A 25,350-nucleotide genomic window follows, 5' to 3' on the forward strand; every position below is an offset into this window, starting at 1 on the left:
TCCGTGAACTGTAAAACACGGATGCACTTCAAAGGTAAATAACCGGTACGGTTAAATTTTAATACGGTTGTCGGTTATCCTGTCTTTTGCGGCTGTCGCTTTTACTGGGGTAATAATTCATTTTGTTAAGGAGCAAACACATCACCTGTTTGTTCTCATAGTATAAACGTTAAGCGGTACTTATATGGCACTCATTTTTCATACTTCCGCTTCTGGAGTGGAAGCAGCCACTTGAAAGCTTGACGCATTAGGGAAGAAATGTGTAAAATAAATCTTCCGCAACATTATTATTGAGAGTGAGAGCCCTGAGAGCGTTTATTGACTGTTTTTCATTGGATTAGGCTCAGGTCACATTAATTTGAAGGAACTAAGGAAGTTAACTAGCATAGCGATGGCAAAATGTTGCATTCGAGGTTAGACCAATATTTTGGGAACTATTTGCACTGGAACGACCGCGGTATGCGTAAGAACATTCAGCGCAGGGCAGTTGCTGAGAGACGACCAACAGACGATTGTGATCAATATAATCAATAAAGTAATAATGAAGAGCCACAGTTTGTAACTTGCTAAAATAATGACGTATAATTGTTTTTGTTCATAGAAAAGCACCAGCAGTCCGACCACAGCAGAGTGATGCTGAGGAGATCAGACCAGAGGCCGCTGGCGAGGGCTCGTCGGAGGACGCTGAGGATGACCGTCACCATCGTCACAGTCTTCGCTTGCTGCTGGCTGCCATATGCCACCATGACTCTATGGTAAGACCAGCGGTCTGACCACAGCAGAGTGACGCTAAGGATGACCATCAAAATCGTCACAGTCTTCGTCTGCTGCTGGCTGCCGTATGCCACTTTGACTCTATGGTAAGACCATAGCAGAGTCATGCTGAGGAGGTTCAACCAGCGCCTGTTGGCGAGAGCTCGCCGGAGAACGCTGAGAATGTCGGTCACCATCGTCAAAGTCTTCGCCTGCTGCTGGCTCCCGTATGCCACCATGACTCTATGGTAATACCAGCAGCCTGACCACAGCAGAGTGACGCTAACGATGACCGTCACCATCATCCATCACAGTCTTTGCCTGGTGGTGGTTGCCGTATGCCACCATAACTTTATGGTAAGTTAAAATTAAGAAGCTTTCCTGATTATGTATGCAACGCAGAACGCACCTATTCTGGTATCGAACGACATATTTTGAAATGGAAAAAACACTTTTTAACGAATAAATTATTAGGTATGATCTAAAATCGCTCCGCTCCTTGAAGGAAAATTAAATATGTCACGAGGGTCTCTTTGTCACATTTTTCTTTGTCTAGGGGGCTGTAATCGGCAGTTGACTGGAATCAATAGCCACTGGTGAGTGACTCATGACTGATATAGATTTCCTATTCTACGAGTATTCTCATTTTTTCTAAAGATGATGATTTATTTACTTGCTGCAATAACGACGCATCCATGAGTGCACATGCACACTACAATAATGACGCTCTGATTGCTCAGATCAAACTCCTCGCTCCCCGCGCGTCACTCGACCAAAAAGTGATGGGGCGCGTCTTCGTGGATGAAACGATCTTTAATATAGTATCATAATGTAAAAGAATATGTAATTAAACTCAAGTACAATTAAGTATTATTACTGTGTTCATTGACCTAGATCAGAGGTGACCGCCATCAAATTAAATGCCTCCTAAAGTTACGGAAGCCGTTTTTCCCTTAAAGTACTCAATTAAAAGGCTCGTTGAAACAGGTGCTGCTCATTGAGAACAAAATGGAAAATGTATTTTTGAACGAATTTTTATATCAATCATAAACTCAGAAATGTATTCAGTTCTAGAGAAAACGTAACTGCTAGTCAAATTCATTATAAACATCACTCTACATTATTTTTATGTTCAAAAATTTTAATTAATAAAATTAATGTGTTTTAGTTATAGATATCACCCCAAGTCACTTATACATATTATTATTATTATAACTAATTAGTAATGTATAAATAGAATTTACAATAGACAGTCCAATCAAATACGAGTAGATAATTATTCAGATTGAAAATAGATTTAGCTCTATCATCACAATGTGTTTAAATTGAGTAAATATAGATTCAATGATACTTAATTTACTTTGAAACTATGTATTGCAAATTTTCTATTTATAACTATGCACTCGATAACAATAAACTACAACTTCAGAGATTCGTAACTAAGGTATTGTTATTTAGTTATGAATAGGCATAATAACATTAGTAGATAAAACTTTAGTGACGAGCTTTTCGAATATAAGCACTTCGATGTTTTTAAGATCGAAAGATACAAAAATAAAGCTTTTATTGTGAATAACGTATAAAATATTACTTTTCAAAAATTAATAGTCAAAGTCATGTTCTTATAAATATTCAGAATAACCTCAAGGCAGACTATTAAGTCTGATTTTAAATCTAGTTCGGTCTTGATTTTAAATTTAGTAGCAGCGTCGCTTCGTACTAGTCTTTACTATTATTCTTTCATTAACGTGAAACGCCGGAGTGTATATTTAAAAGAACTATTTTACTGTAACTATAAATTCCCGTTTTCCTCAGTGTCGCGGCACAATTCTCTTTCCATTCTCCATCAAAGCTTCTTATTTGTTTTTTGTGGGACATAAAGCCTTTTTACGATGTTAACGCCTTGTTTGCGGCAGTAAACATAAAATGTTTGACTCATCATGATTGATGCCAAGCTATTTGTAACTCAGCCAGTGCCTGAGGTGTGTGAGGATGCTTTTGTGACGGTCAAGGCCCCCTTAATTTAATTTATTGTCCGTGGTGCATAACCTTTTCTTATAGGTTTTAAACCTTTGTTTGTCACCTGTCATCCGCTTTGCAATGGAGGGAAGTCGAACCTTAATTTCGAACTCCTCCTATGTTCTTCTGATTAATTTCGTTGCGGGCACAATGACAGTTTAACTTTCCCCCGGGACAAACTTGACCTTCATTGGTTGGGTTTTTGTGGCGGTCAAGCTGTAGATCCTGGGTACACAGGAGTTGCAGTGGTGGGAACGAGAGGTGGGAATAGTCCCGTGTTTTTTTGTGACGGTCAAACGTCAGCGAGACTTCAGATCTCCTTCAGATTTGTATGGATTGTCACGTCAAAGTGTCAATATCACCGGTCGCGGTGCCGCTCTCATACCTCAGGCACTGATTGAGTCAATCGCTAGACCTATAAGGTCGTGGTCGTATTTTACGTGGGACCTCTTAGAGCTTAGTAAGCCTTTTTATTAGACGAGAGCGACTAAAGTAAACTAGGATGGATAAGTAATCCTCTCTACTTTTAGAAGGCTTATTGAGTAATTTTGTTAAAAGGCAAATAAATAAAACCTTTTCATTTAGATAAGTGATTTACAAATCATATATCTTTGCGGCTTCATTCAACTTTACGTAAAAACCTACAGTGCTTATTTTTTTCCACTTCTAAATGTCTTTTCTGATATCAGATAATACAGGGTGGAAACGATAAGTGATCTCACTCGATTATTTCTAAACTATACAAGATATCGAAGATCCTGAAAGTGCTTCACGAGCTCTTTCAAATGATATCAGTAATAGGTTACAGAATCAACTGGATCTATCCGAAAATTCAATGTTTTCAGGCTCCATACTAAATGTATGCCAGCCACACAATATTGGAAGTGTTAATTTTTTTTATTCTATCATAAACACTTAAATTGAACTCCAAATTGCATTCTTATTTAAAAATTTTCATGAAAAACATTGGTTTTAGGCTTTACTTGCTATAATATTATCAAGACATGAGTGCCATGAGTGGCAGTACTAAATGTATGGAAGCTGGAAACATTGAATTTTCGGATAGATCCGGTTTTTTTTGTAACCTATTATTGGTACCGTTGGATAGAGCTCCTGAAGCACTTTCAGGATTAGTAACCAGGTTTTGGATATCTTGTATAGTTTTTAATATTATGTGATTTAACTAAATGTATGGAAGCCGGAAATATTGAATTTTCGGATAGATCCAGTTTATTTGGTAACCTATTATTGGTACCGTTGGATAGAGCTCGTAAAGCACTTTTAGGATCAGTAACCAGTTTTTGGATATCTTGTATAGTTTAGAAATAATCGAGTGAGATTACTTATCGTTTCCACCCTGTATATTTTCAGTGTTGTTCAATTATCTAAATAGGTACTAAAGTTATAAATTACCTAAGAGATAAATATTTAGATTAAATCCCACGACAGAAGCGCTTAATAGGAAGATTCAAAATCGGCCCTAAACAAATAACATATACCAGCATTACCGTTTTTAAATTAAAATACACAAAGGAGGGTTCTTTTTTCCTTTGATAAGTTTCCATCTTCAATTTTTCTGGAGAAATTCCAGAGATTTTCAATTATGGAGGTTAGTCTCAAATTCACTGTTAATATTTTTGTCAGTCTGTTTCACCTTGCATTTATTTATTCAAATTCAAATTATGATGACTATGACGTGCCCCTGTTATGATGGAATCAGGAATGAAAAGAGCCATAGGAGAATCAAAGTAACTGACATAACCCGCAGATTTTTTGTTATCCACAACGAGGAAGCTCTTGGCATGTATCTCACCTGATGGTAAGTGATGATCAGGCCGAAGGTGGAAGCGAGCTTAAGTGGCAAACTTAAGTGGCAGTGAGCGGAGAACATGCCTCGTAGAGCTGATAGCTGGACTGACGATCTTTTGAAGGTCACAGGAAGCACCTAGATGCAGACAGCGCTGAACCGGTTGTCGTGGAAATCCGTGGGGAGGCCGTTCTCCAGTGTAGGCTAGTTTCCTAAAAAAATTTTTTATATTTTTAATTGTCAATCTTACGAACAATTTTAAAGTTATGGTGCGTTGAAATTCCACGCGACGTCACAAAGTACTGCACCTTTAAGCACTCATTGACGTCACGGGCCTCTTCTTTTGAACTTTTCATTGGTTTGAAAGAGTGAAAAATACGTGTCGAGTATTTTTTGGTAAGTTAACTGACGGATTAATTAAACTTCTTGCTTTTACCCAGGAAACATCCCTATTTCACCCTGACTTTCTTTCCAGGTACATGCTGGACCGTCAGTCGGCAGAGCACGTGTCAGCCAGGTTGCAGGATCTGTTCTTCATCATGGCGGTATCCAACTCCTGTATGGATCCCCTGGTCTATGGGACATACACCCTGGATCCGAGGACTCTCACACGGACAGCGAGGAAGATCTTTTGCATACACGCTCCACATTCTGAGATACCTGGTAAGATCAAGTTTTTAAATTTTTTTTATTAAAGTAAAAAAGTGTTTCTATTGCTCGTACAAGTTCTCAGAATTTGGAAAATATCAATATTTGCTTGCAGCAAGCATTCGCGAACATACAAAACGTTTCTTCTTTCTGATATCATTTCGATAGGTAAAATAAATCTACAGTAAGTAATTCTGCTACTATTTCATTCATTTGTCGGTTTCTACGAATCTCCTCAATTCCAATCGTTTATAATAGTCATGAATGAGTTTATCATATGAATTACTTTTTTCTGTGTATCCTGAGGCAAATAAAGGAAAATACAGGGAATGACAAATATTCAGGTCGTATTATTGCGAAAGGTGATGCCCATGCATTCAGATGTTTATTATTTATTGAAAAAGATACACCAACGACATATAATTTTACATGCATAATACAGTGTCGATTAGGTATGTTTTTCCGTAAGCGTGCCCTTGTATAAATATCTGGTATTACTATGGAAAATTCAAAGTAGGTATACAGGTAAGTAAGTAGGTAAGTACATGTTATTTACTCGTATTAGGCCGAGTTGCACCAACTTATTTTAACCGTAACAATAACAAAAACCGGTGCTTTTTTGTATGGAGTTTGACAGATTTTTGACGTTTGTCAAACATAAAGTAAGATGGTGCAACTCAGCCTTAGTCATATTATTGTTTCACTCTCATGGCAACTTTTCATTACTTTATTTGGCCTGCATTTGAGGTGCGGGGATTCGATAAACTATTTTCGCTAACCGATTGGAACGCGGGAGAGCATTCAGCGTACGTTTCCTTTGAGAGATTGTCTTTGATCAAAAATGTTTTATGCGAACTGACCGAACCGAATATTTTCATTGGTCAATAAAATTAAATAGTATTTACCAATTTTATTTCTCCCATACTGTATAATATCGACTGAGTTATTTTGACTAACGATTTGATTTATTTATTTCAAAATCTAAAAACACTTATGTAGAACTTGAAACTAATATTAGTACTAAGGAATATTATTAAGCTAATCAACATCAAAGATATTGTTGACACATCTCCCAGCAAATATTTGAGTGCAATCTGCAATAAAAATGTCAAAGGACGTTTTATTACTTCGTCGGTTATTAAGTTTGTCGAAAGGTTATAAAAAATATACCAACATTCTGACGTAACTTTGATTATATTCATTTTGATGTCAAAAATTAGACTTCTAAATACATCTATGTCGCTTTTGTAACGTAATAACAATTCTACTCGTATAGACTAAGAGCTGGTGAACGTCTGACCTACGTAATTTTATAACAGCTGAAAGTTTGTCAGCGTAGGTATGCTCCCAATATAAGTTAGGATGTTGGTGCATAATGAAGTTTGAGTCATCGTGGCTTCTTTAAAATGACGTAGGTCTGGCGTTCACTAGCTCTTAGTCTAGTACAATACTCACAATTTACGAATGTGCATTTTAAATTCAGCTTTTATATTATTACCCAGCGCCTAAATTAGTTTTTTAAGAGACTAACACAAAAAGGACACTAAACATGTTAGTTTATTCAAATTAGAACTGTGCACTCTAATTGCATTGGAACTGGGTTGCTAATTGAGTTTTGTTTACGAATGACATTTGTTTGCTTCGTTTACTTGTGTGTTGTGGCATTTGTGAGTTAAAAGCCACCGGAAAAGGACTTAGGTTACATAATGGAATTAGTGTTGACTCTTGTCACACCGTTTAACGTCCACTGTAGAGTTAGAGCGCTTTCACATTAGGGCGTTAGAAGCGCGGCAGCGGCGTTTTTATAATGTGAAGGCATGCATCCGCTGTCACATAGTATGACATTTTCGGCAGCGCGTCTGTCGCGCGCTTGTCGCGCTGCTAAATCGCCTAAATGTGAAAGCGCTCTTATTAACTTGCCTTTGTTGCCCGCGATATCGTCTACGTAACTGTCGATAAAAAGATATTATAGCCTTGTTGTGTTTGCTACCAACCAGGTGATGTAGGTATACGAGTAGATAGGTTCCGTATTCATTAAAATTTATGAGAATTACAAATAAACTAATTAACAATAGCTATTAAAAGTAACCAAAAGTACACAAGGGTTGGCTTTTCCTCCTCAAAGGTTAATGATTTAAACGGAAATATTCAGAGGTATGGATTACTACCAAATTGTTCCGAGAAATTAAATTTAATTAAAATGTCAGATCATCTTATTTTAACCACAATGTACCGTTCAATATTGATACCAAATTCTAAGGGCCTCGTTCACCATTTCTGAGTAAAGTCTCAATTAAGGCTTGGTATTTCTGCTAAAGTAGGTATTTCGCGCTGTCAAAATCTGCGCGCACAATACTTTGCCGAAGACAGCGCGCCAAAGAGCTCTCGCGGCTACACAGTATAGAAATACGCAGTTGGTTAGGTTAGGTTGACTTCCTTCCGTTCAAGCGTCACACTCACAGCACTTTCTAATACAAATCATATCCAAGTGATACAAATTAAAACAACTTTCAAAATTTTTGGGATTATATTTTAGAATCGAATAAATATAGAATATAACTGCCAAAGTAAACACGGTTCAAAGAGGAGTGGCGTCACCCGACCTTCCGGAAGTTCCGCGCCGGCTAAAAGAATTTCAAAATTACGTCACCCGACCTATCGGTAGATCCTCGGGAGCTTGAGCGATTGGAAAAACATTTTATGATCAGTTACTCGTAGTAGCGATTATTTAGAGCTTGGATAATAAATTATAGTTGTTGCAATTCACAAAGCTTTGCATGTGGTTAATTACATTAATCAGTACACGCATCAATTTTGTTCAGTCTTTTTGTTTATTAATAAATAAAAATATCATACTAAAATTGCATACATATTTGTTTGTATTGGTCTGGGTGTTTTCTTTCCATAATTTATGTATAACGTATGTACGGGGCTCTGTATCGAAAATCACTATGAGCAATAAGCATCACACACGGTTACCTGGAGTGCATTACCGCAGCAAAAAGCTTGCCATCTTAAATGAACGGTATAATATCGAGGTTTCGTCAGTACAGTTGCGAACAAAGGTGTTAGTGTAGTGTAGTTGAGTTGAGAGGTCAGATTATTGAAATAATAAAACGAACATTTTATTTTTTATATACATTTTAAAAATAATTTACATTACAGATAACAATGAGAGGATGACATTGCAAGGTGGTGCCAGTCCAGTCTTAAATCCGTTGATATATGCTGCATCTGCCATGTTTTTGGCTAAAAGATTCTTCTATCTTGCAGTTTAGACAGACCTCTTTACAGACCTCAGACAGTATTTTTGGAAAACTTTTACGCATGGTGGAGGAAGGGACGCTCTAGAGACTCAAGTCTAGAAGGAGTCACATGAACTCCAAGTTTTAAATCCGTTGACATCTGCTGCATCTGCCATCTTTTTGGCTAGAAGATTCTTCTATCTTGCAGCTTAGACCTTTAGCTACAGACCTTAGATAGTATTTTTGAAACATTCTTACGCATGGTGGAGGAAGGGACGCTCTAGAGACTCAAGTATACAAGGAGTCATAATGAACTCCAGTTTTAAATCCGTTGACATCTGCTGCATCTGCCATATTTTTGGTTAGAAGATTCTTCCATCTTGCAGCGTAGACCTTTAGCTACAGACCTTAGACAGTATTTTTGTGAAAATTCTTACGCATGGTGGAGGAAGGGACGCTCTAGACACTCAAGTCTACAAGGAGTCACATGAACTCCAGTTTTAAATCCGTTGACATCTGCTGCATCTGCCATCTTTTTGGGTAGAAGATTCTTCTATCTTGCAGCTTAGACCTTTAGCTACAGACCTTAGACAGTATTTTTGTGAAAATTCTTACGCATGGTGGAGGAAGGGACGCTCTAGAGACTCAAGTCTAAAAGGAGTCATATGAACTCCAGTTTTAAATCCGTTGACATCTGCTGCATCTGCCATCTTTTTGGCTAGAAGATTCTTCTATCTTACAGCTTAGACCTGTAGCTACAGACCTTAGACAGTATTTTTTATTATTTACTAGCTGACCCGGCGAACTTTGTTCCGCCTTAATGGCAATAAATAAGCAGACTTTTTTTTATATTTCGAACGGAATAAAAAGTATCCTATGTCCTTCTCCTGGCTCTAAACTACCTCCCTGACAATTTTCAGCTAAATCGGTTCAGCCGTTCTTGAGTTATAAGTGGAGTAACTAACACGACTTTCTTTTATATATATAGATTTGTGTCAGTGTGCTCTTCTAAAGAGTGTAAGACGATTGTATGTAGGTACTATTAAAATGTGATTTTAACTCATTGGTTCTGTCTCATATTTGAGGAATTTACTATGTATCATGAGTAGAGTCTTCGTTTAAAAGGATGCGAACGATTTAAATTTCAATAGGTAGACAAAATTGATAATTTTTAATTATCAAAAATTTAAGCTTTCTCCAGTAACACTGATATTATTATACTGTGACTCATCAAAGTCATCATTGTCAAAAATATTGACAAATCGCGAACTGTCACGGCCAAAAAACTGACACGCGTCCGTCCTCCGTAAGCGCCACCGCGCGACTGATTGAGATTGTCCAAGCCGTCATGGACGATTTTTTCCACATTTTTTAACATAGTAACTATATAAGACGCAATATAAAAATTTCATCCGTTAAAAGCCCTCAAGTTATTTCTGAACTTTAGTTTAGTATAAGATTTAGAATCTCAAATCGCTTATTTTAAAAATAAAACCATAAATAGAAAACAAATAGAGGTAACTTTGGGAATTTATTCTATCGAGTCAACTTCATCAAATCGTGTTTCCATCCGTTAATAGCCCTAGAAAATATCCTCAACTATGCCCAATAAAAATCTTAGCCTTTAATTTTACTGTTTAGTACCTCAAAAATGAAAAATGAAAACCTCATTTTCGCCATTTTCTCTGCTACCCGGCCTTAAGTATAATACTTAAAGTCACAAGTAGCAACGAAACCATGACATTGACAATACAATTTAATAATTATGTGAAATTGAAAATAAACAAGTACCTCTTGCTTTTACTTGTTAAATGATGTTAATCAAGAAGTAACTACTTACTTAGTCTTTATCTAGACAAGCTCAATCACAACTTAACGGAAAACTCATACTAAATAAATAATATGTTTTTGATTGAAATTCTGGTGGCGCAGGCCACTAGGTTCTGTGCTTGACCACAATTTTCTAGATTTTAATTATTATTTATTTTATTAACATTAATTTTCTAGATTTTAAAGCTGCAAAACGGCAAATGGCGTGTTGAATGAAATGAAATAACACAGCACTTTGAACTCCAAAAGTTATTATGTAGCCCTTGAAGCGTCGTGCCAATGTGAATGTTCTACTAAAAATATAAAATGTGAAAGTTTGTGATGATTGATGGATTCATCTTTCACGCAAAAACAACTAGGGATTTTCCCGAAACATCACAATATTAATGATAAATCATAATAACATATAGCCTATGATTTATAACGATATTTAGTCGGAATTTCTGTAACGAACTGAATTTTTCGCGAGCGAAGCCACGGTCAATTCCTCCTTTCTTTGTAGGTAGGTAGTATGTATAATTGTTGCGATTCACGAAGGCAAAGGCGCGTGAGGTGGCTCGCTACTGTTCATTTTTCAAAAGTTTTGATAGACATTATACTATCGTTATGAGCACACACACGTACCTACACAAGTAAAGCCTTATAAGTTTGTGATGTGACGGCCATCAAAACATATGAGCATCACGTCACTTTACATGCGGTCTTAGAGCTTAAAGTTTTGAGCTTTGAGTGCACATTAATTGTAATTCATCAAAATGGAAATCTCAATACAGCTACTTATTAGTTCAACGACTGTTTCTCCGAAACCTCATCTTTCTTATCAGTATAAGAGGGTTTTAAAAAACTTTTACTGATTTTGTTTATATAGTTTTTGTGAAAAATTTAGGTACGAGTGGGGATTCTGAACTCTAAGATTTATTTATACCTACCTTTTTATTATTCAAAGCTTATTCAAGATAATTTCTGCTGGTTTATTAATTGTATTGTTTTGTTTTAGGTATCTCGGGGCCCGAGCTTTTGAAGAGCAAAATACAAGGCAACGACATTTCATGCCATCATCATGATCATGTAAGTACCAATCCAATTATAATCTGAGTATAACATAATTAGGACTGAGACACAAAGTAAGGAACTCACATAACTTCGTGACAAAGGTATAATAAAATACTAATGCATTATTTATTTGGGAGGCCTTTGTCCAGCAGTGGACATTAGTTGGCTGAAACGAACGAAATTGTTTATTACTTTAATTCAGACTTTTCAAAAGTTTGAGTCAGTCTTTTATGAGGAATTACAGTTCTTTCTAAATACATTAGAGTTAAATATAGCAGATTTACTAATCAAGTACATTTATACAGTATTAGATAAGTCCATTGTGAGGATTTTGTATTTATTTTGTGACTGACAGGCGATTGTAAAGGAAAATTGTAATTTATCGTCGATCACAATAGATTGGATAGAAACTAGGTCACATTGATCTTGGTCTTTATAGAACTAGAAACTACAACAGCCACTTAACTTAATAGTAAAATAACAATTATTTCCAACTAAATTAGCGCTACAAGAGTAACAACTTCAACGTTTAGGAATTAAAACTGATTTTCGAATTTAGGAATTAATTTAAATCAAACAATTAACTATTTTTGTTGTATTTTAATTATGTGTAATCGGACTATAATATTTTCTTAACTAGTCGTCGGGTGCTTTAGTTGGAGGCTTTTAAATTAGCTCAATGCCATCTATAATGTTCTTCTTTGTAGGTACTTATTAGCTTTTCACAGTCATGATAACTGACTTGATGTTAATATTAACAAATATAATAATTACGTACCTACATAAGTACCTGTGTTAGGAATGACACATCTTTCCCTGGATACATAAATAGATGTAAAGCTAAGTATTATGTGTGTTACTCAGCTGTAAGGCTGAGTTGCACCACCTAACTTTGACCGTAATTGGTGATTTTTGTATGGAGTATGGCAGATTTTTGAGGTTTGTTAAAGGTAAAGTAAGATGGTACACCCAGCCTAAGGCAAAAAGCACCGGTTATCGTCATAGTTACCGTGAAAGTTAGGTGGTGCAACTCAGCCTAAGTGTTTTGAATGGTAACACTAACGTAAAGCTACATTCAACTGACCTTACCTTAAATCATTGAAATGTGCGACTGGTTCCATAATTTTAAAATTCAAGGGAACTCCACGGCGGCAATATCGTTCCGGGCCAGATAACGGCAGTTTCTCACTTTAATTTAATTTCTTAATGGCATACTTCCTTAATATACAGGGTGACCCTTTGGTGTTCTACAGCTCAAACGCAACGAGTTCAAAACAAAAAAAAACCTCTCCTTTTGATTTTGACGAATTTGATAATTTCAATTAGTATGGGCAGTAAAACAAATTATTTTCGTTTTATTATAATGGATCACCCTGTATATTCTACACCACGATAATAATTCCAGCGGGGAACTAATTAAGGAAATTAAGAAACAAAGAGCGTAGGTTTTTTTAAAATTTACTTGACAACAATCTTAAAGAATAGGTATCGTTCGTTAAGAAAGGGCACGAAACGTATTTTCTCTGAGGAGACGTTAAACCAGCTGTAAGCACTTTTTTCTTTTACTCCTAGGTTTATTTGTTTTAGGATTTCTTTAGGTCTCGACGGAATTTGCTGAATTGCAATGGCGGTAAGTAATTGAGCAAAATCGGGCTAAAGATGTTTATTGAGGCGATTGCCACATGTGATTTTTACCAGATGCGAGACTTACTCAGTTTGAAACCGATTAAAAACATTCTTATGTAGTTAATTGATTAATAGTATTTGTCACCGTATCGTATTTCGGCAGACAGTGAACAAATCCATTAATAAATTAAGTTAAACAAGGCACTGGGTAGAATCAGTATCATTGAACTCTTGCCCTTTCTCCTACACGTATTCCATTATCACGTATCAAGACATAGACATTAGATATCTTTATTATCTTATCAACTTAGCAAATAACTACATTATCTAGGTACAGCCCACGCTACATTTCTATCTTACTGAACACGTCATCTTAGAGCCCCACAGACTATAGACTTTTTGACGGCCGATTGTTCAGTCGGACTGTATGAACAAGTATAAAAGTGCGCTCATTACACCGACTTAAATTGATATCGGCCGATTTCTCGCTTAAATTAGAAGCCGATCAAAACTATCGTTCAATAAATCACTACATATTACAAAACAAAGTCGCTTTCCTGACAACTTTAAAAAATTTAACTGTCTAAGGCGTGAATCGAACCCACGACCTTTCGCTTGCCGGTACCTTTCGCTTAGACACTGGATGAACCCAAGCCGGCGTATGCACTTAGCACTGGCCCATTTATTGTCCCGAAGCAGTGGTAGGGTTAATATTGGGACGTATAAAAGTGCTTTTTCAAAATCCTATTTGCAAAAATAAATGAGTTATATTGAGTATTTATCGTTCGGATTTTTTATCGCTCGATAAAAAATCTGTAGTCTGCGAGGACTCTCCACTAGAGGCTCAAAAGACTGAGCTGTCACAACAAAGGGCCCTCGCTGAATAAGTTTCCAGACTCTCTGGCTGTCTCGATTTATGCTGAGCCTGTTTATTATGGGTGCCTTTTATCGCACAAGCAGTTAGACAACTGAGTAGCAGTAATATAATAAAAGAAAAGTCGTGTACAGACATCCTTACAGAGTAAGATTAATAACGCCCCTATTCACAAAGCAAGCATTGATGCAGCAAATCGATCTCACAGCGTTGAATAGAGCTCTGTAATTGGTTTGTGTCACCCTGTGCGTCCACGCGCACTGTGAGAGCTCATAGTAATGTTTGTGATATGGGTATTTCTTCGGAGGCAAAATTTTCGATGTCTTTGGGTATAGTTCTGTAACCAACTAACAAAATGGCATGCAATATTTTTTTTCGTATAGCTTAGCTATAGCCCTATCTGGCGCAAATTACATTTTTGACTTAATTGCTGTCTTTATACAAAATAAAAATATTTGAAGTGTGATTCTCTGATTCATATGGTGTGTCCGTTAGCCATTTTCCGGAACAAAATGGTTGATGTAGCATTTTCCTTTTGATATATCAATATAAATTAAAATTATTTCGAAAGCTAATGAGTTGTCCTTCTACAAAAAAAATGTGTCATAATTTTAATTAAGTTAGTTTGTTCGCAAAAAAATAAATAAGCAGTGTCCGGCATAAAATACTGATTCATATGGCGTGAGCTGTTCTTGACCATAACTGGTCAGGTTTTAGTCATGAGAGTCTGGTTTCTGGCGTGGAGGCAAGCCCATCTTGCAACGGATGAGCTAGAAGGCATACGTGGAGCTGGTTGGCTTAGAACCCGGTGTGACGAAGGCAAATACTTGATTCATCTGTGCTTGGTTCAGGTGGCATGCTGATTACAATGCCTACTTTATAAAATTATATTATTGCATTAAAAATCTAATCTGTCTTTCTTGTGATGCTTTTGGGTTATATAATCATGTAGAAAAATGACAACACTGTAGTCTGTATGTATGACGAGTTTTGCTCGATTTTAGGCAAAAAACTGATTTATCTGTGCGTGATTCATATGGTCAGGGCCCTATATGAATCATAAAATAAATTAGTTTTTGGTCTTTCAAGCACCAAAAAAGGGTTTTTTTAACTAAGAATGACATCCCAGACTGCATCTCACTTAAGACCAGGTGCGATTGCGGTCTTGTTATGAATAAAAAAAAACCTTATCATTTTTATGTTAATAATAATTTGTGTTTAAACAGTAAATAAGTAGTACGAGTATATCCGTTAAGCTAGCAACCATAACACAAGCATATTCGTTGCTTATTTTGTAGCTAAATGGCGCTGTATGAAATTGCCCAACGATTTATTTATTTTTATTATTATTTCAGCTACACTTATGGCGTCCATAGCACATAATAATATACTGCTGAGCATAGGCCTCCAATGATTTCGAGATTAACTGATTGCCATTGCCACAACCTCTATAAGCTCATCTCACCTTCTTCACCTTGTAGGTGGACGTCTTAACAACAATAGCTTGGATAAGTGATACAGCTCGGTAGAGTCATCTAAAATACCTTAGTGCCATAAGATAAAGGTCTACATCCAGTGTGTGTTTATCAGTGATGACAAATTGTACTGAAAAGCGGCCTCTCACTGTAGGCTTACGAACCACAAAGTTGCATAGTGTACTATGGAGTGGACTATGCTTGTTTTTTTATGCAATCGAATCTGTAATGAGGAGATCCGTAAACGATCTAAAGTCGCATGGTGGCATAGTCCGATGTTTTAGCAAGCTGAAGTGATAATGGGCAGGACACATAGTATACAGAAATGATGGCTGATGGGATAGCACGTTTCTGGAGTGGAAGCTACGTGCCGGAAAGCTCAGTGTAGAACCTCCTCCCACAGGAAGGCGCAGGATGCAGGCCGCTACCAACCGGTCATTATGGAAATCATTGGGAGAGGCTTATGTTCAGTTGAAATGATTATGATGATGACAAAATATTATGGATGTATACTAAAGTTTCAAAAAAATGTTTTTTCACGAATTATTGTGGAATCGTTGCATTTTTTCATAACAACAGATCATTGTTTTTGTTATAATAAGATTATTTTCTTAATTTAGAGCCAATTGTACATAAATATCATAAATTTTATTTCTGTTTTTGATTAATATGTAACAAATTCTGATTCATATGGGCACAAAATATTTGAACGTCGATATCTTGAAAACTACTTTACAAAAACGAGTCCCTTATCCAAAAATATGTTATTGGGTGTACCTATTTTCATATGAGTCTATCTTACAAACCTAAAATTGAATTTGAAATTTGTCCATGTAAATCAGCCGAAGAATGCGATTTCGAAGAAGTGCCCATTTACGCGTCATATAATGGAATAACAGACATACGTCGTACACGACATAATTATCTTACTTTGTCGATGTTTTGCTTCCTGTCATGCAGAGTTTTCTGTCAAATAAAAAGTATTCTATTCTCTTCTAAATGGAGACGATGCCTCAACCTGAGGCAAATTTCGCCGCCGCGGATCGAGCCTTAATTTTGTCAATATTTTAGCCTCAGTAGCTTCAGATCAAGCAGCCTCTTTTTGAGGCAGAATACATTTTACGATGATCTGGTCTGATTAAGCTTGCTGAAGTGGATACGAGGCTTTACTCAATGAGATATTATTCCGGGTTAACCTGGGGATACTTGCAAGCGCTTTAATATTCAGGAAACTGACTATCGGGACACGATTGTAAAGCAATCGACGAGTGGAATAATAATAGTCCAATCATGTTTGAATTGCGGTTATCTGGCTTGGTGGGTCGTATACCACAGTAATTTTAAAGGACCCGAGTTCGATTCTGCACAGTTACAACAATTTTCTGCATCAAAATATAGTCTAACATGTATGTATGTTTTTGTTTTTCTTTACGGGTATCAATAAAACTGTATTTAGTTTTTCTCTCTTTGGGACTATTTTACGCCGTGTGAAATCCAAAGATATTACCTACTTATTGAATGGCAATTTGAATAAGTAGTGTCATCAAAAAACGATTATTTTAAATAAGTACCGGAATACAAAATGGCTATAATAATTTAATGGCAATTGAATCGATATTCAATAGGCGCATCGTACATTAGATTTTGGGTCTTTGGTGAGATGAGAATTTGAGAAATAATCTGTCTTTGATAAGACAGACACGTACACAAATTCAGTGCAGTAAAAGTAAAAAACTAAAAAATAAGATACAATGCCATTTACTTAATTAAAATGCTCAAAGTATTAATGCGACAAAAAAGGTGGTTGTGACGTTCTGACAGTTTTCAGTGTTATTAATCCGTTCAATATTAATAAAATAAAAATAAAATTTTAAAATTCATCGTTTGAATAGAACCAAAAAAACTGAACATTTTTTAATTTAACTATTGACAGGGAAAACAAATCTAACAACACTACATACTCGTACCTACATAAAATCCGGAAAACTTAAAAAAGGTGAAATACCGAACAAGCGGTCGCTTTGAGGGAGAGCTCTTTCACAGAGCTCTCAAAAATATTAACTGTGTGCAAAAAATATGTTTTCTTTTGAACCGCGTGTGGATTTTGTTTGACGGAGAACAAATACGAATTCACAAACAAAAATTATTTTGCTACTCGACCCGCAAGTTTTTTGTGTGATATTATTGCAAAAAACACTTTACTAGTTTTTCCGGAACAATTACACGTTTATTTTTTTTTTAAACGTATCGCTTTTTTATTCAAATTTCTCGCAATTACGTTAACATTGTGAAGGTTTTGGGTTTCCACGTAGGCGTTACTACACAATTAAACAACAACTTTGAAAAATATTGTTCGCTTTGATTAGGCACCATGTTAATTATTTTACAAACAATTAATCCAATTAACTCTTGAAATAGCTTTGATTGCCAGAATTTTCCAAGATTGAACAAAGGAATGATCTTGATCGAATTTCCAGAAAGCATAGTCAATGACTAACTTACTTATATCAGTTTTAGAAACGCTCAAAGTAAACTAAAGTAATTAGCAAATAATTTTCACACATCAAAATGGCGCTAAATACTTACTTTAATTGTAAGCCGATACCAAATCGGTGTAATGTGGGCACTTAAACAGCCCGACCCAACTATCGGCCAACTAAAAGTCGGTGGTCTGCGTCGAGGCTTTAGCTCGTCCCGTCTAAGTAGATACCTAATCTTAGTTGTACTATTTTAAATTATACTCAGATACTTAATGAGTAAAACTGAATAGAGCTCAGCCAGCCAGCTGAGCTCGTAGAGACGATGGCCGTTGGGGCAGGAAAGTTCTCGAGTGGCGACCACGGGCTGGAAGACGTAGCGTGGGCAGGCCTCCTACTAGGTGGACCGACGATCTGGTAAAGGTCGCGGGAAGAGCCTGGATGTTATTTTCCCATGTTATTTCCCCTTTGATCTTAATCACAAACTTTTGTGCTAAAAAAACTGTAGCAGTTTTATATCAAGGTCTCGAAATTACGAGTATAGTAAAAACAAAACAGTATCAGCATAACAACAGCCTTATTTCTTGTTAATCTTATAATTGGAATTTTAGTTATTACCTAGCAACTCAAAGTCAAAGTCAAAGTCAAAGTCAAAATTTCTTTATTTGTTTGGACTAATAAATAGTTCTTACAAATCGTCATTTTGCTCACTCAAGCTATTTATAAAAATAGCACACTTAAATTATTTTCAACGTTGTTTGAATCCTTTTACCTATAATTATATTTAGTTACCTAACTAGCGGCCGCCCGCGACTTCGTACGCGTGGATCCCGTTTTACCCCCTTCATCTATCTTACGCGGTTTAGATTTTTTCATACAAGTGTTTTTTCCCGCTAACTCCCGTTCCCGTGGGAATTTTGCAATATCCTGTTGTAACTAAGCTTTAAGTTTACTAAGATACCTGCATGCCAAATTTCAAGCGTCTAACTTTAGCGGTTTAGATTTTTCATACAAAAGGATTTTCCCGCTATTTCCCGTTCCCGTGGGAATTCCTAAGTATACTATAACCTGCCCAGGAGTACGAAGAATAATTTTACCAAGTTTCGTTAAAATCCGTCAAGTAGTTTTTGTTTCTATAAGGAACATACAGACGGACAAACACACAGACAGACAGACAGACAGACAAAAAATTTACTGATTGCATTTTTGGCATCAGTATCGATCACTAATCACCCTCTCATAGTTATTTTGAAAATATAAATTTAATGTACAGAATTGACCTCTCTACAGATTTATTATAGTAGGTACCCATAGATTAAAAATTATTTTAACCATTATTTTCAATAAATACAAGCCCAAGTAATTTGTATTCATTATTTTAATTTACCTTTATTATAGTGAAAATCTCCATTCAATACTTTTTCAGTCGTAGAAAAAAATGGAATTAGCTTGGAAATAATTTTTGCGTGTACCTACTTTTAATTTACGTGAGTCACCCGTGTTGCCATGGCAGCTGAGTCGGGTATGAATTTTATTATGAGAAAGGTGTTTGAATTTGGTCACAAGATTTTTCTGAAACGATTTAATCTTAGGGTCTCCTTACGCTTTGTTTAGTTAAAATAGAGAGACACGGGTCTCAATGCGACATTTTTTTTATACGAGTTACATAACTATGTACTTATGGCGTGACGTTTCGGCTGCTATGCTGCAGCCGTGATCACAAGCAAATCTGATTTTATAAATTTGAATTTGAATGAAAATTTAAAAATTAAAATGATGATATCAAACTGACTTCACTATACCATTTATATGCATATGTTAACATGGGCTAGTGTCGGCTTATAACCCATTTACATGACCCCCTGTATACTTATAAAAGGCTCATTTAGAACATAAAACTTTTCAATAAAGACGATTTTTGAAACTCTTATTTGACTGTTTTAACGTATTTACAGAGCTTCATATCTCGCAGTTTTCAAACGGGTTTCATTTGCTATCATCAAATTAAACTTAATTATATTTACAATATTGTATTCCAGCGTATATTAGGCATTCTTACTGAAAATTAATTACGTAACCATGAAATTGGCTTGGCAATGTTTCAGGCCTTTTGAAACAGAAATTGTACCGACAGTAATTAATAAATTGCTGGATCTTATACTTAGGTCTGAAAACCTGTACAAAAGCGCTTGAATTTAATATTTAACTTTCAATCATACCTCACTCAATCATGCTACCTAAAGAGTGTCTAGAATAAAACCGACACAATAAAGGTATTCATAAAAAAAGGTTAGTAGTTTCTCTTTCAGTTTCCTTATAAACATTACCTTTAGATAATATTATTATTATAGATAGATAAAGTTATTTACCTATGTCATATTACTTTACGGGCGAACGGGCAGCAGCGCCAGCGCTCTCTGAAAAACATCAATCTTTTAAACTGCGATCTCCAACCCGCCTGCCAAGCGTGGGGATTATGGCAAAGCCCTCCACTATGTGGAAGAGGCTCATAGTCCAGCAGTGGACTGTAAAGGGCTGTTGATGATGATGATGATATTACTTTATAATAGAGACACTTGAGTGCCTACTTGAAGTAGGTCAGTTTTTATTACATATTGATTTGTTTTTATTTTTTTTTCTGTGATAATATTTTCTTTTATTTGGCTAAGTTGTCTTTTCCAAGAAACTAGGTACACATAAACCACTGGCTTTCAAGACAGTTTCTAAGAAAGGTAAATAAAAAGTTTGTAGACCTCTTTTACACAATACGTCATGCTTTGTTAAGCTCAAATTGTTTGCGAAAATTCTATCCAAGTCCCCGCAAAATACAGATTTTTATCGACAGATAGTTTGGTGGGCTAGTGCCACTTTTCAACATCAATCCCTAATGTTCAAGTGACCCCTGTGAAAACAAATTTTTTTTTTTTTTTTTTATGTGATAGGAGGCAAACGAGCAGACGGATCACCTGATGGTAAAAAAATGCTTGTTATGTGTTACCATAGGGGTCACTTAAAAATTAGGGATTGATGATTGAAACTGCCATAAGGCTCTGGCCTCCTATAAACGCCGTAGGCCGTATACGGCATCACGCGTACTATGTAATGCTCCTCTAAAAATGTACTACGTCCATACGCCAACGTCGACGTCTGTAAGAGACCACATCATTATCATCATTTCAACCTGAGGTGGAATTATGTAAAGCAATCGTACATACAGTTCATAACGTACGATAAAGTCACTTATACAAAGCGTTCGACAGAATAATCGTACGTTATGAACTGTCAAATAATAACGATTGCTTTACACAATTCCACCTCTGAGGACGTCCACTGCTGAACCTATGTTCACCTTGTGGGTGGACGTGCCACGCTGCGTTTTCCAGTACGTGGCCTCCACTCCAGAACCTTGCTGCTCCATCGGCTGTCAGTTCTGCTGCGTACTAAAGAGACCACAACACTACCTACATTTCTATACGACACTGTACGTGGCCTACGGCGTTTATAGGTGACCAGCGACCAAAACCAAAACGGTGACAATCAGATTCAAACTAATCAGATTACACTATCGGCCGACAAAAAGCCTGTGGGGACTCTTAAACGTTTTTTATTTCCTTTTTTACTTAAATAAGGCAAGGGAATACACCAGTAATGCTGAAAATGAGAGTTTAGATCCGCCAGGATCTGAGATAAGACGTTGAATTCGAGCAATTCCCGGAAATGGTTCTCCTCCTGAAGTTGTTTGCTTACGAATGGTATATTTGGTTAATGTAATTAAATATTTCCTTAAGTATGAGGCACTGCAAATTATTTTACTCTATAGGTAATTTTTTTTTGAGTTTGTTTAACAAACTTATTTTCATATTAGACGTTGTTGAGAAGTAAACTAACCCACAATCAATAGAAAACTATAGGATTTTTCTCATTTATGAAAACTTAAGTTTGAAAAGCTTTGAGTTCATAAACCTATTGCTTACAAATTATTAGCTGAATAAAATCTAATTTAGCTTTAAGGTTTAATGGCCAACATAATTTTCTTCTGCTGAACAATAAATGTTCCAATATTGACTTTAACAAAAATAGCCTCGTAGCCCCTAAGTTATTGACACATAGCGGGAATATTTTTCCCGCCAGTTCATTAGGTGGATTTTGCGAATTAATTCCCAGTAACAGTGTGTCACGCTCGTGCGACTACAGCATAATGAACTATGTAATACGATTTAATTTTACGACTAGCTTTTGCCCGCGGCATCACTTGAATTTCGATTTGTTATAGGTACCCTATGTTACTGAGGGATATGTAGCATTCTAATGGTGAAAGATGGGGCGATCTTTGAATTACATGTTATTCAATTAATGGAAGATAAAATTACTGATGTTTTGAGATTATAACGAATTCCTTCTTTTCCAGATCCGGGTCGTTTATTCCATAATATGAAGTTAATTAAATAGAAAGCTCCACCTGGTAACATCTCTGTAATAGTATTACTATTACCTACTAGTTTTAACGGTTTTTCCTGGAACCAAGGAACTCTTGGGCTATTTTGTCAACGACTTTCTTTTGTGACATTGAATCCTTTTGCCCTTTGAACTTTGCTTGAGTGTGTCAGGAAGCTTTCGTACCTTTAAGTACGAGTATACTGCACTTAGTGACAAAGTTTATGGTAAACTACAAGCGTAATCACACTTGATGTTAAGTGAAATCTAGGATGGTACATGGTTTTGCTACTTAGCAGTTAATTAAACCCGAGGAAAGTGTACAAGGTCCACAAGGTGGACCAACGACTTAATAAAGGTAGCAGGAATGCGCTGGCTGCAGGCCGCTATCAACCGTGCGATGTGGAAGTCATTGGGGGAGGCCTATGTTCAGCAGTGGACGTCCTGTGGCTGAAGTGATGATGATGATGAGGAAAGTGTAAGGTTGCCCAAGGGAAGTCTTTGGCCTTGCTTGAGTTTAGCCTAAGGCTGGAAGGCCTGGATCTGGAAGATACTGTGGAGTGGATACGGCCGCGTCTACAAGGTTGGTAGTATGGGACTTACTCGGACAATCGCCATTAATTTTTTATGTTGCAGGTTAATTCGATTTAATTGTACTCATTTCTGCTTTTTTTTATTTATTTTTTTATGTGATAGGAGGCAAACGAGCAGACGGATCACCTGATGGTAAGTGATTACCGTCGCCCATAGACACCCGCAGACCCAGGGGCGTTACAGGTGCGTTGCCGGCCTTTAAGGTGAAGATACGCTCTCCTCTTGAAAGCTTGCAGGTCGTATCCGTCCTTATGAACTAAGCTTAGTAAAAACGCTGTATTTCGCGATTTTAGTTTATAGCTTAGCCTGCTATGTGATTTTCTCCTTAGGCATTACTAGTTGTTAAAAATGGTTCCTTGGGGATATAAAATATTCATATCTCCCGCGACTCATTGTTACTGAATTTCATACTCTTTATTATTTACAAGTTCATTGACAGCGATATTATTTATCGTAACTTGATAAAGGTAGACTCCCGAAAGGACTAGGGTATTGACATTCAACACGGTATGAAATCTATGAATAACGTTGTTTTGCTAAATAAATTTAATTATGCTTGGAATATTCTAAACCCCACCCACGTGTATATGAATGTTTCAGAAGACTTTGTATGCTTAATAAGAAAATAATTGGGAAGATTACATTATTTAAATCCTCCATTAGCTTTTGGTAGCTTCTTTAGTGGCCTGATGAATGAATTTATGAATATAATTTATAATGTTATAAATAAAAATTAATCTTAGTGGTTTTTAAGGGCTATTGATATTAAAATAATGAACTGTCTTATTGAAATGATAAATAAATAAAAAAAAAGTTGTAGTCTTAAGAATAAAACATCCAATTTGTTGGAAATAAACATAATGATGATAAGCCGCTACACCGCTTACTTAAACCGTTCCGGATTATTTTCTCATCGAGAAGCAATTTCGAAGCACCACCGTACAAACGGTTTTGTAAGTGGGAACAGGATGATGAAGGAAAAATCTTTTTAATAATTTCTTTATGATTTTGCTCTTTTGATCCAGACTGGAGAGGTGCGCTGCGTGTCGTATCAATTTGACAGATCGTATACGTCACGGGAGCTACTTTTCTTTCGCAGTCACGTACTCAGTTCTATCATATTATGATATGATAAAGCCCAGCCTATTGTTCTTTGTCTTAGTGCTCCTTCAGAGTTTTTCGGCGTGTCGCGGCATAACAACTAGGAAAATGAAGTGGGTTACTATGGAGCTTCGAGACGCCTCACATTTTTTCAGCGCACTTCATATTGTCAAATTGGCACAAAAGGATATGCATAGAAATATACTTTCCTGTTCCAATTTTTACGCTTCAGTAAACCCTGAAGCGTGTAGACCCATGAAAAAGTTTACATGCGATTTGCGCGAATACGGAAGATCTTGTTATCGCGCTTGTGCTCGAAGTAGCGAGTCTGGTACAAGATGCGCGTATAAGTACAGGGTAGAATTTTGTAATGGCACCTGGAGGGAAAATTCTATTTCTTTAAAAAAAAAGTTAAAAAAGTGTTGAATGTTTTCTTTGAAATGTTCTATCTATTAAGATAATTTTCCCTCCAGGTGGCATTCCACCCTATACGAGCATACATTGTAATTTTAATTGTTTGTTCCGGCGTTTCTTCGCAGCACTTGCCATATTTTATGTTTGTCTGGACGCGCTGGTAGGGCCCAAAAGATAAGGAGACATGACGTTAAGTGCCCCATAAGGGCTACCTTTTCTTTTTTTCTTATTTACTATATTTTTGACGTTCATAAGTGCCACTTGTGGTCAGAATTGAATAAATATTTTTGATTTTGATTGATTTTGAATAGAGTTGAATTTGCAACAAAAATGTTAGTCTGATGTACTGTCGTCTTTTGTTAGATGCTGTGTTTTAAAGGTTGTAAATCCGTACAAGAATTAAAAAGCCGTTTTATGCTTAAACCACTGAATCGATAGAGATAAGAAAGTTTCAGACCAAAGGATAGTATTTATTTAGGTTTAAGGAAAAAACAGGTGCGATAAAATCTTCCTGTGACAGTTGAAATTCACTCTTGTGAAGCCGCGAGTAAAAGATGGTAACAAATAAATGAAAAAAAATCTCAAAAAGACATGTTCTAAGACTTAAAAAATTAATTAGGTAGTAAGTTACTTAAGAATATAAATAACTAAGTAAGATATAAAACATTCAAGCCTTAAGAATTCCTACTCCATTTTAGTCTAGTAGTACTTAAGTATTTTACTACTTGAGTAACACTTAGCTTTTCTTTTAGTAAACCAGATCATTTATAAAACTTTCACTTTAGTCTGGGATAGATTCCTTAAAGTGACTTTGAGTGTACAACAATGTGAAAAGTCTAGACTAAAAGAATGCTCTAATTGCCGTTGTTTATTTAAGGTTGAGTTACATCATTTTACTTTAACCCGTAACCCGTAGGTATGTAGTTTCGGTTATGGATACGGTTACGGATATAGGAATAATATTATACCGGTTTCGGTTACGGTTACGGATATCTGTGCT

The 25,350-nt window shown here is 36.2% G+C and overlaps 1 protein-coding gene across 1 annotated transcript in view; it reads left to right on the plus strand.

The window, feature by feature from the left end:
* The window catches only part of LOC135079472 (adipokinetic hormone/corazonin-related peptide receptor variant I-like), a 149,428-nt gene that overhangs the window by 106,499 nt on the left and 17,579 nt on the right, over window positions 1-25,350 (plus strand). The window contains exons 5-7 of the mRNA XM_063974129.1: window positions 602-755; window positions 5,055-5,242; window positions 11,300-11,370. Coding sequence (XP_063830199.1) covers window positions 602-755; window positions 5,055-5,242; window positions 11,300-11,370 — 413 coding nt within the window. The remainder of the gene's footprint in view (window positions 1-601; window positions 756-5,054; window positions 5,243-11,299; window positions 11,371-25,350) is intronic.

This window comes from Ostrinia nubilalis, chromosome 16, assembly GCF_963855985.1.
Source record: "Ostrinia nubilalis chromosome 16, ilOstNubi1.1, whole genome shotgun sequence".
Lineage (NCBI taxonomy): Eukaryota > Metazoa > Arthropoda > Insecta > Lepidoptera > Crambidae > Ostrinia > Ostrinia nubilalis.